The following is a 17,335-nucleotide window of genomic DNA, read 5'->3' on the forward strand; positions in this document are numbered from 1 at the left end:
GCTACAACTGCAGCAGGTGTGAATTGTCCACCGCCATGGGCCAAGAGTCTGCAGGTTTTCATTACAAACCAATGCTACAGCAGCTGATCTCATTAACCATCTTCCTTTCAATCAGAGAGGATCTAACCAGAGAAATGAGCTGCAGTAGTGGTTGTTTAGGATTAATAATCCACAGACTCCTGAATGTTAATGAAGCCTGGTAGAGAAACACTGTGAAAGAAATGCTCTTGTAGGAAGAATGGGGTATGGGTTAAATGAAAATAAAACAAAACATGCTGCAATCCAGGCCTCGAAAACAGCTGACTCAGTTTATTGCCTCCACAAAGAAGCTATTGTTTGGCCCCCATGTTTTTTATTAGCAGCATTGTCTAAAAAAAACCCCCTAATAAACAGTTTAATAAAAATTTGGTGGGAAGTTGGGCCAGGGGTCAAGTAACAAGTGATTTAATTTTGGTGCCGGGCATGGTGTTTTATTTTGAAATGGTTGGGTGTTATTTTGAAAGGGATGCATAATCTTTAATAACATCTACCTGGTGTTCCCCCTGAGGTTGAATGCACTTGCTGTAACTTGCTTAACTGGCAAATGAATGTAATTAGCTCATAAACCAAAAAAGATTTTTTTCTTGACTCTTTGTTGATGTGTCTATCTATGTGGGCCACACCCACTCCCACCTGAACACATTTTCCACCATTTGGATTTTTTTTGCTAAACTTTTTTTCAATGCTTCAACATAAATGTGACCAAATTTGGTGCATGATATATCTGACCCTGAAAAAGAGTTATTGTTTAACATATTCTTGTTATCATGGCCTATATGACAAAACTAACATATTTCAATGTGAATAACTGTGCAATTGCAACTAAATTTAGATGATCTGGACAAAGATATTCTCCTCCAAAAAATGTATTGCAATTTGTCTACAGGTGCTAAAATCTACATGCAGATAAAAAACTTCTATGTTTCTTCTATGTTCTCTATGTTTTTTGTTTTTTATTAAAAATTTAGAGGAATGTTCAGCCTTGATAATGGCAAGTTCTGTAGTCCTTGTGGAGTGTTTTCCACTATAGATGATGGACCCAAATCTAATGAATGTGTGAAACAATTAGACCCAGTTTGGACTAAATTTCTATAAATTCTATGTCAACAAATTCCAGCCTTTATCTAAAAGTTAGAAAAGAGCAGACCAGAGGATCTTCTACTTTTGTATAACTCCATATACAGAACAAAGGACCCATTAATAAACTGAAGAATCATTCCCAAGGATTCACTCTACATTTATGTACTGACCTCTGTGATAAGGAGGTGGCCCAGCGCCTGTCAGCGTCCTGGACCGCGGCCTCTCGCCCCTCAGCTTGACCACCCCACCCAGCTGGGTAGACTCAGAGAGTGAAGGAAGCATCTCCCCACGGAGCAAGGCCAGGTCGTGCTCTGAAAAGGAGCGATCTCTTTTCAGAGGCGTGGGGGAGCTATCTGCCCTCCTCAGCTCCGCATTGTCTGGAGACTCCTCCTCCTGCAGGAGGACAAGGTGAAGAGGAGGGCAGGGTGGAGGAGGAAATGGAAAAGGAAAGTGAGGATCATGAGGCAGGGACAGGAGAGATAAGGAAGATGGCAGCATTAGGCGGAAACGGAGGTGAAGGAAGACAATTAAGTCATGCTGAAGTGAAAAAAGTACATAAGAGTAAAATATTTGACTGTCATCTAGCTTCACTAGGCTGACTGACAGGAGAAATTTACTGAACTAAAATAGTTTGCATGTCGGCTGCACAGGAAGAAATCGACAGTGTTTGTATGTATTGATTCATTGATACAGTTGATAAGTTGAAAACACATCTACAGCGGGATATTTGTCATCAGCTGCTCTGATGATGTCCCCCTGTCCTGTGAACGAGCACCAACGCCCCCTGCTGCTGATTGACTGGAGTAGTGTTGTGTGATTCACTCCAAGCTACTGTGTTTACATGCCCATTTACAGACTCACAGCAGTGTATGGACACTGGATTTTTTTTCAGTGCAAACACAGAACGGACAGCTAGTGGACCGTGAGGAGATATTCACTGAATTTAACAAAAAGTGTATTGGATCAGAATTGCTGACTTTACCTTTAATTGACAACATACTTGCCACTTATTTTTCTATTGATCAGCCTTTTTAATACTTGACAAATTGTTCCAGGTCTACAACAGAATGCATAATCAAACAGAGAGTACATTATGCAAATCTTGAAACCTAAGACTGGGGGCACATAAATATTGAAATTCATAAACCCAAGTAATGCTTGAATTGCTAAACAAAGAATGACTAGCTTTTTGCCTCTGTAGCCTCGAAAATACAAGAATTCAAAGGAAAATGGTTGTATTACTGTACATACAGTACAAGTCAAAAGTTTGGACACACTTTCCCACTCCCTTTAAAGAGAAAGTGTGTCCAAACTTTTGACTGGTACTGTAGTTGAAAAATAAGATGACAATTTTACATCTTGATTGTTGAACTAAAAAAGGAAAACATCTAGAATCCCTTATTTGGCAGCTGTGCCTCCAAGAAATGTTTGCAGAAAAATTTAATCGGCTTTAAATGTGTTCATATTGGAGTGGCAGATGGGATATTGCAGTATGTATTAACTGTCTGTGCCACTGGACAGAGGGTTCATACCGCTTCACAGGCCAGGACATTACTACTGGATGCAAAGAGCTTGCCTGTGACCACAAAGGAAGCTTAAACTACTGTGAAAGACTGTGTTTTGTAAGACTTCCACAAAAATATTTGCTGCAAACAAAGTAGAAGAGAGGGAATAAAGAAAGAGCATCATATACCCATGGTACCGTTCTCACCTAAATTTGGCTTATTTCACTTACAGCTAAGAAAAGACTACAGACTGCAAAACTGAGGTGAAAAAGAAAACTGAAGTCACTGAGAAGGCAAGAGTAAAGATGTTATTTCCCTGGATGAAGCAGAATTTAGTTTTGACCTGCAGCTAGCACCGCCTTTGGGCCAGTGAGGGTATCTTTTTAAACTCTGAAATGTAAAAGAGACACACTTTGTCAAGTTTTGATGTTTGATGAAACGCAGAGCAACAAGAGAGGGGAAAAAAAGTCGATTTTCCAAGTTGTTGAGTCTTTGTGCAAAAAAGAGTGGAGGATTCATCCCAATCACTGATTCACTTTTCACCAGACAGGCCTCTTAACCCACTTAGGCTGTGAAACAAAACATGTGCTGCTGTCAGCCCTTACAGATGGCAACAATGATTCCAACAATTTGTATTTTTCACCCCTCCAAGACCTCAATGCCTCGCCTCACCTCAGATATGTTCATCTCCTCCATCTCAGCCAGAGTCGGGGCCTTGAGCAGGACGCGAGGGCGGGACGGCGGCCGGGGGCCGGGCTCCGATACGGACAGGTCGATACATGAAGTAGATTTGACATTACAAGGACAAGTCTGAGCCAGGCAGGGCAGAGAGCCAAATGCTGAGGGAAGAGAAACCAAAAACACTGTCAGGGAACAAAGATGTCAGAGGCACTGAGATCAGTGATTCTGTGTGCTGCGTGCAGCTTTTTAGCATCAATAACTCACTACCACACTCAATTTTAGACATGAGTATAATTACAGTAAACCAACAAGACCAACACTGGAAGCACTTTTTACACTGCAGTTAATGTCATAGTGTGTCACTTAGTTGTATTTGGAGCAACATTTGCTTTGTTGCTTTAAAGCACAAAGCAGAGAGACTAGAGGACACTGTTCTTCAAGTACTAACAGCACTTAAAGCTGCACTAATCAGAATTGTTTATACATTAAGGTATTCTTGGCCTTTTTATTCCTCTATTGCAGACTGTAGACAGATGACAGCAAATAACAGAGATATGCAACAATGGTCCCCAGCCAGACTTGAACCGGGGAAAGCAGGCAGCTGTTTTAACAAAAAACCTCTGATAAACCTACTGTACACTACCTGCCCAGCACCAAACAACAGACAGACAAAATTAGCAAATAGCTGGTTAGCCGCTTAAGACTCAGATACTTCCTTGAGGAATTGGTGAAATCCAAATCAGAGCTAACACATTTGCCATATCAACTTTATAAGGGGATAGTCAACGTTTACAGATTGTTGTACTACACCCAACTGGGAAAAGGGCTGCCCTTATTCATATTTTTAAGAATTGCTCAAATGGCTATATGTAGTGTGAAAGGAGTCATTTGTAGTAGCAAACAACATTTTTGGCGAAAAAGAAAGAAAATCTGTCCAGCACCAAACAGAAAAAGTTAGAAACTAGCTGGTAAACTTAATGGAGTATTTAGCAGCTTAAGGGACAGATATTTTTCTCAAGAGTTGATGGAGACCAAAACAACGCTCAAAGGAGAGTGAATATTGGACAGGACAACAGAAAGACTCTAAATAAATGCTAATATTGTTTTGTGTCTGCTGGATGTTAAGTAAGCAACTGAGTGCTAACATGTTAGCCATGACAACTTATTTGTCACTGTTGTGTTTACAGCTAGTTTCTGCTGCCTCTTTCTGCTGACTAAAACAGAACTAAAAGGAGAGTGAATGTTGGACCTATATATGACATGTGGCCAGACCATGACTTCAAATAAATGCTAATGTTGCTCCGTGGCTGCTGAATGTGTAATAGGAAGCTGTTTGCTAATATGTTAGCCATAACATCTACAGTATATATCATGCTAATGTGTCATTAGTGTGTTTTCAGATTGTTCATCTGCCCTCAAGCAGCCAAAAGAAAAAAAAATATTGCAGCTTTAACCTTTCTGGAAATGACTGATAGTCAAATAGGTAAAAAAAAAAAAAAAAAAAAATTAAGAAAAAAAACTTCCCTCAAGTTTATCTACACACTCAGCCAGAAGTTGCTGTGGACCAGGGGTTGAGACAGGAAGCCACTGGTTTAATGGGAACACTTGCTATGACATGAGAGACATTGATTCTACTAACAATCAGTTCAACCTGTTTGTCTCTGGTGCTAATGCCAGTCACTACTGCCAAAGCTGTACTTCAGAAAGTACCACCAGTAATATGAAGTATCTTCGCAGTGCAAATAATTTAATTCACTATGTGATTCTTGACGGTTTTTCACCAGAACTGAAGAAAAACTAGTGGGGATTCAGTGCCTTGTTCATGGACATATCAGCAAGTTCAAGGCTGACTAAAATGAGGGGTTGCCTAGTTCCAGTCTCTCTGACCACTGTACTGTACTGTTGCAATAATAATGTTACTAATCATTTCCAGAGACCTAACCTCTTGTCTTCACAACTTAGCAACAGCTGCTTAAAACAAAGCAATCAGTGTGTTTTTTGTCCAGCATGTTTGCAAAATGAGGCTCCTTTATCAACAGCCTACACACTGAATTGACCTTGATCTGTAAATAGCTGGTCAATATTTATGAAATACAATACCACCTCCACATATACTGTAGCTCAAAATGGAAAAAAATACTCTTGTTACACACTACAGCTTACAAACTTGTACACAGTACTTAACTCAAGTGTGACCCTCACAGGCTACGGTACAGAGTGTACTAACTACAGCTTCAGCCCTGAAATCATTATTTAGCAGAGTGGGTTGTCCATTCACCTTCAGTATAACATTTACTTTCTGGATAGCACAGCAAGAGTGTAACATGGGTCACTATGAAAGTCATGCATTGATTTAAAATAGACGGTTTAGAGACAAACACAAACACACAGGCACATTAAGAATAAAGTCTAAAGCAGCCAGTAGACCTCATCTTTTACTTCTCTTAATATCACCATAATTCCAGACATCATCAAACTGTTCCTATGAAGACAGATGCATTTTGCCAATACAAAACTTGATAATTTTATTTCAGCAGTAAATGAAAAGGGTTGTTGTTTCTGTTTTCATGACCATATTTTACATTCAGTATTCAAAGAACTACATTACGATTTTTCAGCACTGACAGATAAAGTCACCGTTGTGAGTTTGACCTGTGGTGTGTGGCTTTAATTTAGGTATGTATCAACCTGCGGTGAGTGATTGTCCCCTTACGTCTGGAGTTGGGCAGGACCACAGGCCTGAGCTTTCTCTCCTGCTTGATCTCAGCTAGGACCCGGTCATGGAGGGACTGCTCCTGCGGGGGAGGAGGAGGGAGGCTGCGCTCCCCAACCTGATGAGAAATCATCAGAACTCATTAATACTTCTGAAAAAGTAGATAGACAGTAGAAAAAAACGAGTTACTAGTAAAGGCTAGTTACATTATGTATAAATGGTAGCTAGTGTTAGTAATGTGTCAGTCTATGCATATATTATACTAATATATTATACTTAACCTCAAGAGTTTAACCTAATAAACCTTTGTTTGCAGACCAATCTATTAGACTATTCACTTTAAATTATACACATATCTTTCTTTCTACAGTGATTATTACATACATCATTCTGTAATGCTCAGGTATGATACAGCCTAATTTTTCAGGACATCACATGGATAACCAGTAAAAAAAAAAAGACACTCCTGTAGATACCCTCCTCCACATGACTGCTGTGAACTTGTATTACAAGAATAAGCACACTCACTGGTTTGAGTGGAGGTCTTGACCTGATGAAATCCAGTATCAGTTCGTGGGCGTTTCTCTTCACTCTGGTAGGAATGTCACCATCCACCTGAGAAAGACAAGAAGAACAATACTATCTGCTGCACCGTGTCTGTAAGGCATTCACTCTGGGTAGCGCAGTACACAGTAACTCTTGGCTCTTGAAATATTTTAGAGCAAATTAAGTCCATCATTAGTCCACAGAATATAGACTGTAAAATAAAATATGCAATAATACCACACACAAAAATCTACACAATACTCATACAAGACTCCTAATATGATATGATTGCCATACACCACTAGATATATTATATCTAATTGTATAAAATAATTATAATGCGCAAACACTATACATCACAATAGTAAAAAACCCAATTATAGTGAATACACAGTCTCTATAATCCAATTAGTGGTTTCTGGCAATGAACTGCTGCCAGAACAACAGACGGATAGAGAAGCCTTCATTAATATTTGTGCTCTGAGGCTGAATTATGTATCTGCCTGTGGAAAAAGCCTCAAGGTGACACTCTGCTACACGTATGCCTGCTACATAATATTTTCTCCTGGATCCTACATAGATCCTATATATGGTGTAGTGCATTGTCAGTAAAAGAGAATATGAGATTCAAGGTCTTTAGAAGACATGAGTCACAGTGTGACTCCTGCCAAGTCAAGTAATGATCACAGCATTTTTGGCAGGATTAAGATTTCAGAAAAGAAGGAAAGATTTCATGATTTGCATCCTTAAGATCTGGGATGTTTTGATTCAATTGCTTTCAGCAATTTAAACCTCTGCTGACATTTCATCTGCTTTGTTCCATCTCATTTTAATTGCTTTCATCTCTTATTCTTCGAGTGCCACTTCCGTATCACTTTCATGATTCTTGAGTGCTTCCATGTAAGCTGTCACTGCCGTTCAATATTTCACATGTGAAGAATTAACATTAAGACATTTTAACCAGTTAACACCTGATATTTTCATCACCACATTCGAAATTTTCATATGTCATCAAACTAAGTCGTATGTCTCACCATGACTTTGCGTAGCTGGAACTTGCGTGCTCGTATGTCCTGCATCAGCATCTCGAACGGTGTGAGGCTGTACTCGGTGGGCAGCGGGTTGAACGGCTGCTCCTGCACCTTCTTCAGCTTCACTCCCTGCCTGAGCTCCTTCATCAGCTGCACCCAGAGACGTGCCTGGAATGAAAACAACAACCTCAACAACGCACACATCTGTATGCATCAACACAACAACACTTCAGTCAGACACACTGTTGTATTGTCCTCCCCGTCACACCGTGCCCTCGCTCGTCTCGTCTCACCCAGTCTCTGTGTTTCAGGGCGTCCAGCTCAGCTGTAGACTTGTCTTCAACAGCTTCCTCTGTTGTGATCTTCTTCAACAACTGTGTAATAAAAACCAGATAAAACATTTTACCTTTTTTTTTTTAATGATTACAGTTTTCAACACTGACAATATTTCAAACATTGGTGTTTGCGTGCCCCATAATTAAAACTCAGTGTTTTTACATTGACTGTGTGTGGAAATTTTATGTGATTAGAGCATCTTTCAAATTGTTTTGATGGAAGAAGTTTTTGTTTATGTGTCACTGAAGTCGAGGGCAAGAAACACGAGCTGTCAATAATAATAATAATCCCTCGCTCCTTAGGAAAACCTTGTGCAGGCACCAGTACAGCAAGTACAGAAGGTCAAGGGGTTGAACCAGGGATCGGGTCTGTACTGTGACTGATGTTTACAACAAGTTTACCTTGATTTTCTCTTCCAAATACATTTGACTAAACTTGGGGTTTGATTAAAACTATCTGAGTGCTTGTGTTTTATGTTGTGTTCCCAGATCTCAGTTGTAACTAGAAGAGTGCATTCAGTTGAGTGCAGATCTCTGCCAGGTGTGTCTAGGGGCCATGTATAGTCTCAGTTCTCTTTAAGATGCATAGAATAGTGTAATGGTACTGTAGCAGAGCGTCCTCTTGGGTTCACCTAACTGTATAAACTTAATAAGGAAACAATAAATGGGACGATAAGCCCAAACTTCTCAATTTAAACATTGTTGTTTATTTAGAACATTTCATTATTTATTTAGAACATTTTGTTGTAACACACCACACAAAATAAAACCTCCCTACCTCCCTCTCTCCTCCCAAACAAAGAAAAGTTGAATCTCATTCAGTTGTCCCTCTTGGCTCCCTTACAGTCAAGATGGTGATGAAGCTAACAAAAACGGGGATTTATTCATCTCACATCATGCCTAACTTTAGTGGATCATAACATATCAGGTATGGAATTAATCTGCAGATGCTCCGGTTCAAGATGAGACCAAACTTTTCTATGGATGTCAGTTTTTGAGCTACAACAAAGACCAAAATGCGGCCTGCAGCAGACTTGTTTTTAGCTTAGCCAATTGCCAGAAATGCCTTTTGCTGCAATTGTTGATCACTTGCGGCCCCTATGGTGGTATAAAACGTGTTATAAAATAGGTTTTTCAACAATTGTGAATTACTGCAACCATGAGAGGTCCTTGAGCACACAGTCATAAATGTGCACAAAAAATATTAGGCTGATGGGTTCAGTAGTATTAGCCGACAAATACATGCACACACACACACACGCAGACACATGGACATAAAGACACACACAACCAAACACATAATAAACCTGAATTACCCTTTAAACTTAACCTAAGGGGCATTCTATCAATTCCACACATAAAGATTAGTTTACTTGTCACAGAGTCCTACTCAGTCTGTGAAAACAGCTGCATAATGTCTTGTATAGTTTTGAAGGAAGCGCACCAGTCTAGAGACAATAACCTTGATGATGCCATCAAAGCTCATACTCATAGTAAGCTGAATTAACATGGAGCACTCCAATTTTAGTCGCATCAGTTGTTTGACGACTGTCCTCCATCTGCAAGAACACATCGCATTGATTCTGCATAATGTACAAGGCTACAAGGGTGAACCACTGTAGCAACACAACAGAAGTGAGGATTTGAGGTTGAGTACTGGAGGGAAACTGGAGGCGGCATCTTCAGTCATTTATCAGTCTCGGCTCTGTAGCAACAGGAATATTAATGGAGTGTGTTTATAAGCATTTCAAATTCAGACTGCACTCACAGCAAGGTGCAAGCAGCTGGAGGCATAAGCAATGACTCCACTGAAGTAAATAAAAAGCAGGCCACACCTTCCCTTATTAATGACACAAATATTTCCAGCTACATAACTATAAAAGTGAGCCGCTGTTACCTTGACACTAACATGACAACTCAACGTACCTCCTTAGCATCTCTGATCTTGATGAGGAAGGTCTGCAGCTCCATGGTCTCTACAAACAGAGCCCTGCACACAGCTTGGTAGTGTTCTGGAGCCAAGCTTGGGTTGGCCAGCCGAGACGCACACAGCGCCATCACCTGGCGGAACGTACACACCGGCCTTATCGCTCCCTCGTTCTCCTGGTCTTCCTCCTCCTCCTCCTCTTCCTGTCCACTGTAGCCTTCATCAGTTGTGCCATTTCCAGCGGTCCTGTCTCCATCTTCGCCGTGGTCCCCTCCAGCCATACGTTCAATGAGGCGCTCCAGCTGTGGGCTGAGCTCCCGCTCCTCGCTGTCGTCCAGCCCCCAGTCCAGCGCTCGGTAGATGGCCACGCCCAGCGACTGGACCAGCTGGATGAGGAGGAGAACAAACAAAACTAAACAGGCGTTTGGTTTCAAACAGGAGAATTTCATCTTCCCATTCATTCCCATTTTGACTGGTACTAACTGCTAGGCTTTAAAATGTTAGATGATCTGTTTTTAGGATTTGCTACCAGTCACTTTTGATGTCAACAGACAGCATAAAATGAGAGAACAATAAAGAAATGCTGTCAGATGAGTGTTCATTTGACGTTTCACTATGACAACAGGAGGAGGATGATGACTGAAAGGTCTTTAGAAAAGTCTGAAACACTGTTCCATATTTAAAAAGTACAAGTTAGTTGAAATTCATAATATATAAGATTACATCAAAGTCCTCACCTGACACTCTGGAGCAGGTGGAAGAGGAGGCCCATCAGTGTCATCTGAAGAGACGAGAGAGGACACACAGCCAATCAAGCTATGACACATTTTACTTAAACCAGCATTAATTGATTCTTTTTTAGAAACAGCATGCCGTTCTGATCAAAACACATGTTGCCAACATGTTGTATACATTAGCAGAGTAAAGTAAATGAAACACACAATGAATACATAAAAAGTAGTGATATGCAGTACATGGAATGATAAAACTAGTCACTGATAACTTCAATAAAATAAAAAAATTTCAGAATCAGAAAAAGACTGAAGTAATTATGTGTACAGTACATATATATATGTCTTGCTTTATGACAAGCAGTATATTTTGTCAAATGTAGGTATTTCTAAATTGAAGAACTGTTTTTCTCTATTGTACCACTGTGATCCATTTCAACAGTCACTGGTGATCACTAGTCACTAAGTTGAAACTGGTTGGTGTGCAGGGTTTTAACTGGTATTTATATGTGGAGCAAGCTGAACTGATGTTGAATCATCAACTCAGCTGAAGAAAACCACTAACAGTCAACCTATGAACTTAGTGGCAATAATAAAATTAAGTCAGTCTGTTTTCAATCTTCCACTCATTAAATCAAATGTGTTACTCCATGTGTTCCACAGTCATAACTTGGTGATGTATTATTGTTTCGCAGCCAGGTTGGTGGGCCTGTGTGAGTGTATGTGTGTGTGTGTATGTGAGAGAGAGAGAGAGAGAGTAAAGAGAGTAAAAAAGCTCTTTCTCCCAGCTCAGATGTCAGGAATGACACCCGAGAGGCCTGAAACTCCTTGATCAGCAGCTCTCACTGCAGAGAAACAGGACAATCGACGGACAAGAGAAGCAGGAGACAGAGACAAAGACAGATAGATAGAACCAGTGGAAAACATCAGGGAAGAGAGGGAGAGAGGTGCATTGAGAAGCACAAGAGAGATGAGAGAGATCAGCAGAAAAAAAGATGAAAAGTGGGGAGTGCAAGTCTGGACGTGGTGATGGGGGGAGGTCAGCCTGCCACCGCATCCTCTCCTGTCAACAACAAAGTGCTGAGAGCAGGACATGAACCTCAGACAACAGAGCTTCACTCTGTTTCCCATGTGAACACAGACGCTGCTTCAATCTGCAACAAAAGGCAGCAAATGACACTGGAGGAGGGCAAAGAAACTCTATTATGATGCCCTCCCCACAGGAGTGGAATGATAACATGAACCCCTGCAAACCTGTCAGACAGGTTCAAATAATGCACGGCCAGGGTCACGTAGCGTAACCAATGATACCTCCGCCAGTTTCCCACAGCTACAGCTCAATAAACACAAAAGAGGAGAGGAATCTGCATCCAAAACACTTCAAAGAGTCCTCAAGCTTAGATCTTGGAAAACACAACACCCCATTTAGCCATATGGACACGGGAAGGATGTTTACACCACTGAGACATTATTGTTTTTATCCATTTCACTGTGTATGAGAGGAAAGACTGCAGTATTTTTTTTACTTTTAACACAATAAAACAAACCATTATTTTTAGGGATGTCTCTTTAAAATTACATCTCAATCGCTTTAACCGTTTGGGTTATGAATTTATGGAAATGTTAGGGCATTTCTAGGAATGCTAGCCCTGGTGGCTACACCACGGCAAGATAAAGTCTACAGCAACGCTAGCAACTCTGTGAGACTGTAATGCTAACTGTAAAGAAACCCAAACTAGAACGGATAAAAGTTGAAGTCCTGGTGAAGTAACTGTTGAACTGGCACTGGTTGGTATGGTATTGGTTGTCATTCTAACATGCTTTCTGTCAACTCTCTGCATAGATAAATATCACCCGCAGAAAGTGAAAATAAGACTAGTTAACAACCTGGCTACTTTGGCACAGCAGCGCTTTGAGCTGAATGCTAACATACTAACACTAGCATGCAAACATGCTCACAATGATAATGATAACCAGCCATTGTTTACATATGTTTACAATGTTCTCCATTTGACTTTTTTTGTTTTGTTTATTAGCACACTAACGTTTTGTTAACTACCACCAACTGTAGGCTGTCCACAGTCACTTCCTGTTTGCTTCATGGTGCACTATAGGCCTGTCTACTTGACACCAACGCCCATCATGCAATGAAAACTTTTGCTAGAGAATCCTGCAGATGTGTCATATTTTATATCTAGATGTGAAAAGGACAGTTGCGTGACATTGTACTTCTCAGCAATGATGCAAAAGGATTGTGATTTTTAAAAATAATGTAAAATCTGATGGGAATTTTTAAAGTTTTGCAGGTAAACCACAGTACAGTCAGGGGATCACAGGTATTACAGTTCATTTTAAGGGCACATTAATGTATGAACCAAATTTCATCCTACTAACAATTATTTTCATAATTGATTAATCTATTGTTATTTTCTTCATTAATCAATAAGTCATTTGATCTAGAAAATGTAAGAAAATGGTGCAAAATGTAAATCACTGTTTCCTGAGCAACAACCCAAAGATATTCAGTTTACTATCACAGATGACTAAAAACACCAGGAAATATTCACATTTGAGAAGCAGGAATCAGAGAATTTTGACATTTTCTTCTTGAAAAATGACTCATCATTATCAAAATTGTTGGCGATTTTCTGTTGATCGACTAATCGATTAACTGACTAATTGTTGCAGCTCTAAATGTGTGCACAAAATTTCATGGCAATCCATTTAATATTTTCAGAAATATTTCAGTCTGGACCAAAGTAATGGACTGACCAACATGGCCATCCTGAGAGATGCCTCAGTGACAATGAGCTCCTCTTATACTGGTTCCCATGGATGTCTCCTAGCCAACCAACAGCAGGCAAGTATTTGATCATGTTTTATGTATTGTCTGACTGACTTTCTGCTATGTTTTGACCCCCCTTCATCCCTTCCTCCCTTCTCCCACCACACACACACTGCAGTGTTTCTTCTCATTAGCTTTAAGTCACACATAGTTTATTCCGGCTAATGATGGAAAATATTTCATCCTGAAAATACACGCACAGACATACACTCACACTACTACGCATACTCTCCCAAGATGGACTTTGCCATCTGTTGCCATGGTAATAAGGTCTGAGAGACTAAATTCAAAGAAACCACAAAGTGACAGAGAGGGAAAACTGGGCTATGAAGAGCAGGGCTAGTTATAAATGAATCAGAAAGGCAGAAAGAGGGAACAGAACATTTTAAGCCGTCACCTGAACTGACCTTTTAAACTCCACTTCCACCTTTTACCTACATGTCAAGCCGGAGGTCACTATGAGCGCATTTTTTGCCAGAGAGCAATAATCAAGGGGAAAACACTAAAAACACTCTCTATATAATTGGAGTTCATTTCTATCTGAATAAAATCAGGGGAGCATTCAGATTTAGAGCTGCGTGTTCTGTGAACTGACTGCTGTGCATCAAAGCTTCTCTGCATGGTGGAAATTTGGCACGATCTCTTGGGGAACAGAAAGATGATGTAACGTGAAAACCTTGCAAATCACATTTTGGGGAGTCTCATGTTTCAACAGTGCATGGTCACTGAGCTTTTTCTCTTTTACATGGGGGGTCAGTGAATCACTGTTAACCTCACCCTTTAGCCTTGCCCTGCCGTGTCTCTGTGTGCGGCCTTAAATAGAAACAGTGAGGAGCTTCATCTCAAACTGAGTTACTGCATGTGTTGTAGATGACAGATCAGGAGCTTTTGCAGCAGCACATACAAACAGACACACTGAGCACTTCGGGGTACGGGAGCATAATCAGCGTTTACGAGCGACAATATGATCTCCATTAGACCCACTTAGTCATAAATCTATTAATGAGGCTGAAGGTACTGTGCTATTAAAGCCAACCTGACTTACATAAGGACAGTGCGGTACTTTGAGGACAAACCTCAAAGTCCAAATCCTCAGGTTTATAAAAAAGTACTGTGTTTCCATCTGAGCTGCGTATGAGCCTCAAAACTTTTTTGGTACTGACCGAAATGTATCTGTAGCACAGAGTATCAAAAAACTGACAAATACCAAAAGCTGACATTGAGTGTCTGAACAGATTTGTCTTCTTCTTTTCAAATTATTTGTTGAGATAGTTCCTCATTTTAAAAATATATTTGAAACTATTTTATTCAGGGCACTTTCTTTTACATCTGCTTTTGTTTAGATCACGATTCATATTTGATGACCTTGACTTCTTATGTTTACATTTCTCAAAGTCAAAAAATTGTGTCATTTTATTATCAATTAAGAAACTTGGGTGTCATGAAAAATTTCAAACTGGATCTAGGTCTTGTTACTGTCACAAACATGGGATTGAAGCATTTTCTTGTTACCAACTTTGACAGAAAGAATCGAAGCTCAATCAAAGCAGAAAGAGGCAGAAGTTTCAGAGGTTGTTTGATAGGTAAATGGGAACTCAGGCACTTTTTATACTGGTATTTATTTGACATGTTTTAAGAATAGATTGTTTAAATATGTAATTGTTCTCTATAATTAATGTGTTGGTTCCTCCATATACTCAAAGCTGAAGCTAATCAATATTTTTGTATTACCAATAAATGAAATGACTGTGTAGAGACGCGTAGAGATGAACAAAGAGTCATCATCTGCAGTTTCCCTCAGCTCTACGCTGAGCGTTTTAGCCTCTTTTAAACGTACAATATGTAATTCCTGCCACTAGGGGTCTCTCAATCAAAACAATAACAAACTGTTAAAACAACCAGTTTTCACTAGTTATTATCCGTGAGGTCTCCTCCTCTCCAGAACAAACAAACACGGTGATTAAAACCAGTAGTAAAAACACTGAATAAACAGTTCCACGTCAAAAATCAGTGTTTCTCTGCTGCTGTTCGAAAGGCCACAGGACGTCCAGGAGAGGCTCTGTGTGAGCTGAGCTGCTGCTAACGTTTGCTCAGTTTGTTTGATGACTAAAAGCCTTCATCCAGTTAAAAGATATAGTTAAAAATTACCAAGATCTAAAAAGTTTACAGTAAAAATGTGGCTTAAAACTGAATAAAAGTCAATCTATGGCAGAGTTTCTGGCTGACAACCACAACGCTGACACATGCATCTTGTGTGCGTATACTCTTTGGTAGTGGGGGTATGACGTCATTGACCAAATGAAACAGACCGTTAGCTTGATTAAAATTACAGATTTCTCTGAGTTTGAAATTGTTGGAAACATTTGGGATAATGTAAGTACACAACTCAACAAAATATATAACATAAGCCTAGTTGTTTTTAGACATTTTAATGCGGAATAGTTACATATTATAGCTTTAATTCATCATTTTGGTTTTACAGATTGCAGCTTTGATGTTTTGGTTCACTCTGAATGCTCTCTTCAGTGTTTTACTAACAGCAGGCAGCTGTTTTCAGCAACATACCCAGCACCTAACAAAAGACAGATAAAAGTAGCAACTAACTGGTGGAGACAGCTGAACATTTAGCAGCTAAAAAGTATTAATACTGGACTAATAGTTGTTGGGTGTCCAGAAGAAACACTTTGTTTTTTGGCACCATTAGCATTAGCTGCTAATGTTGCTCTCTGTTAATATCTGGATGTGTAAACAGTAAACTGTTTGCTAACAAGTTCACAGAAGAAGATAGAGAAGTTTTTTAAATGTTTTACAAGGAAGTATAATTCAGTGTTAACTGAGGAAGTGACGTGTGCCAGATTGCAGCTGGTTCCTGAACACATCTGATGTCGTGGGAAAATTAAATTTCTTCCTTACAAGTATGACTCAGTGTGTATTATGACTGTATCAGGTCAGACTGGTTCTGTCTCTGAAGGGGGAGCGGGCCAGATAGTTACTGCAACAGCTGATGTCAGTGACGTCAGAAAACTTCACACAGCACTCTCATGTTTACCAACAGGGACGGTCTGTCACGTTTCACATGAGAGGAGACTAAAGACGCAGGGAAATAAAAACAGAGATGTTGCTGCTGCTGCTCACTGCTGTCACTGAAGGTTTTAGGAAGGTCTTCGCCTCCAGAAAGCAGAATTTAATTTGGTAGACAAGAGTGAATCTTGGATGCTCCTCTCTGTTGCAGTTGCACTCAGTGACTCATACTGATACATCAGGTGTATGTTTACATTAAAATGCTGTGTGGTGCAGCTTCGGTCCCGGCTCATATTTGGATTTGCATTAACTTCCTCCTCCTCTGCAGGTTGCTGTACAACCTGATGAGGTTTAGATATCCAGGAAATAGAAAGTCATTTCAGACTGTCAGGGCTACCTGCTTTGAATACTAACGTTACCAATATATGTTTATATCCTCAGGATGGAGCAGCATGTATACCCACCAACACACAGTCAGCCCGTCATTGTATTTACAGAGCAGTTGTATATCCGCTCACTGATCTTCTTTAATGAGTGTTAATTAGAAGCTTAAAACACTAAAATTTCAAGATACAATAAAATACAAAAGGTAAGTTGTGGTATTGTTTAATGTACTGCTCTGAATCGAGCTGCTGGCTAGTTGTTTATGTAAGTGCTTCTCTAAGTGCGAGTTAGTGTTCTGTTTTCTCTGAACCACAAGCATCATGTAGATGTGTGTACAGAGGCATTGATCAGCAGTGTATCTCTATGCATGCACAAGACGCTTTGTTGTGTTAATTTGGCAACTTTTCTGTCAGATTCTATGATCATGGGTGTAGTGGGGTGGGGAGTCGTGTCCCGTCTGTTGTTTCTGTGTAGTAGTTGTTTGAAAAGGAAAGAAA

General features: G+C 40.0%; 1 protein-coding gene across 1 annotated transcript in view; it reads right to left on the reverse strand.

Annotated features, from left to right (window-relative positions):
- spire2 (spire-type actin nucleation factor 2) overlaps positions 1-17,335 on the reverse strand; it is a 30,257-nt gene that overhangs the window by 9,392 nt on the left and 3,530 nt on the right. Inside the window, exons 2-9 of the mRNA XM_042411731.1 lie at positions 10,595-10,638; positions 9,857-10,243; positions 7,889-7,969; positions 7,599-7,763; positions 6,547-6,633; positions 6,019-6,136; positions 3,297-3,463; positions 1,290-1,512 (exon numbers count right to left, since the gene is read on the reverse strand). Coding sequence (XP_042267665.1) covers positions 1,290-1,512; positions 3,297-3,463; positions 6,019-6,136; positions 6,547-6,633; positions 7,599-7,763; positions 7,889-7,969; positions 9,857-10,243; positions 10,595-10,638 — 1,272 coding nt within the window. The remainder of the gene's footprint in view (positions 1-1,289; positions 1,513-3,296; positions 3,464-6,018; positions 6,137-6,546; positions 6,634-7,598; positions 7,764-7,888; positions 7,970-9,856; positions 10,244-10,594; positions 10,639-17,335) is intronic.

The sequence above is a fragment of the Thunnus maccoyii genome, chromosome 5 (assembly GCF_910596095.1).
Source record: "Thunnus maccoyii chromosome 5, fThuMac1.1, whole genome shotgun sequence".
NCBI classification, from domain to species: Eukaryota; Metazoa; Chordata; class Actinopteri; order Scombriformes; family Scombridae; genus Thunnus; species Thunnus maccoyii.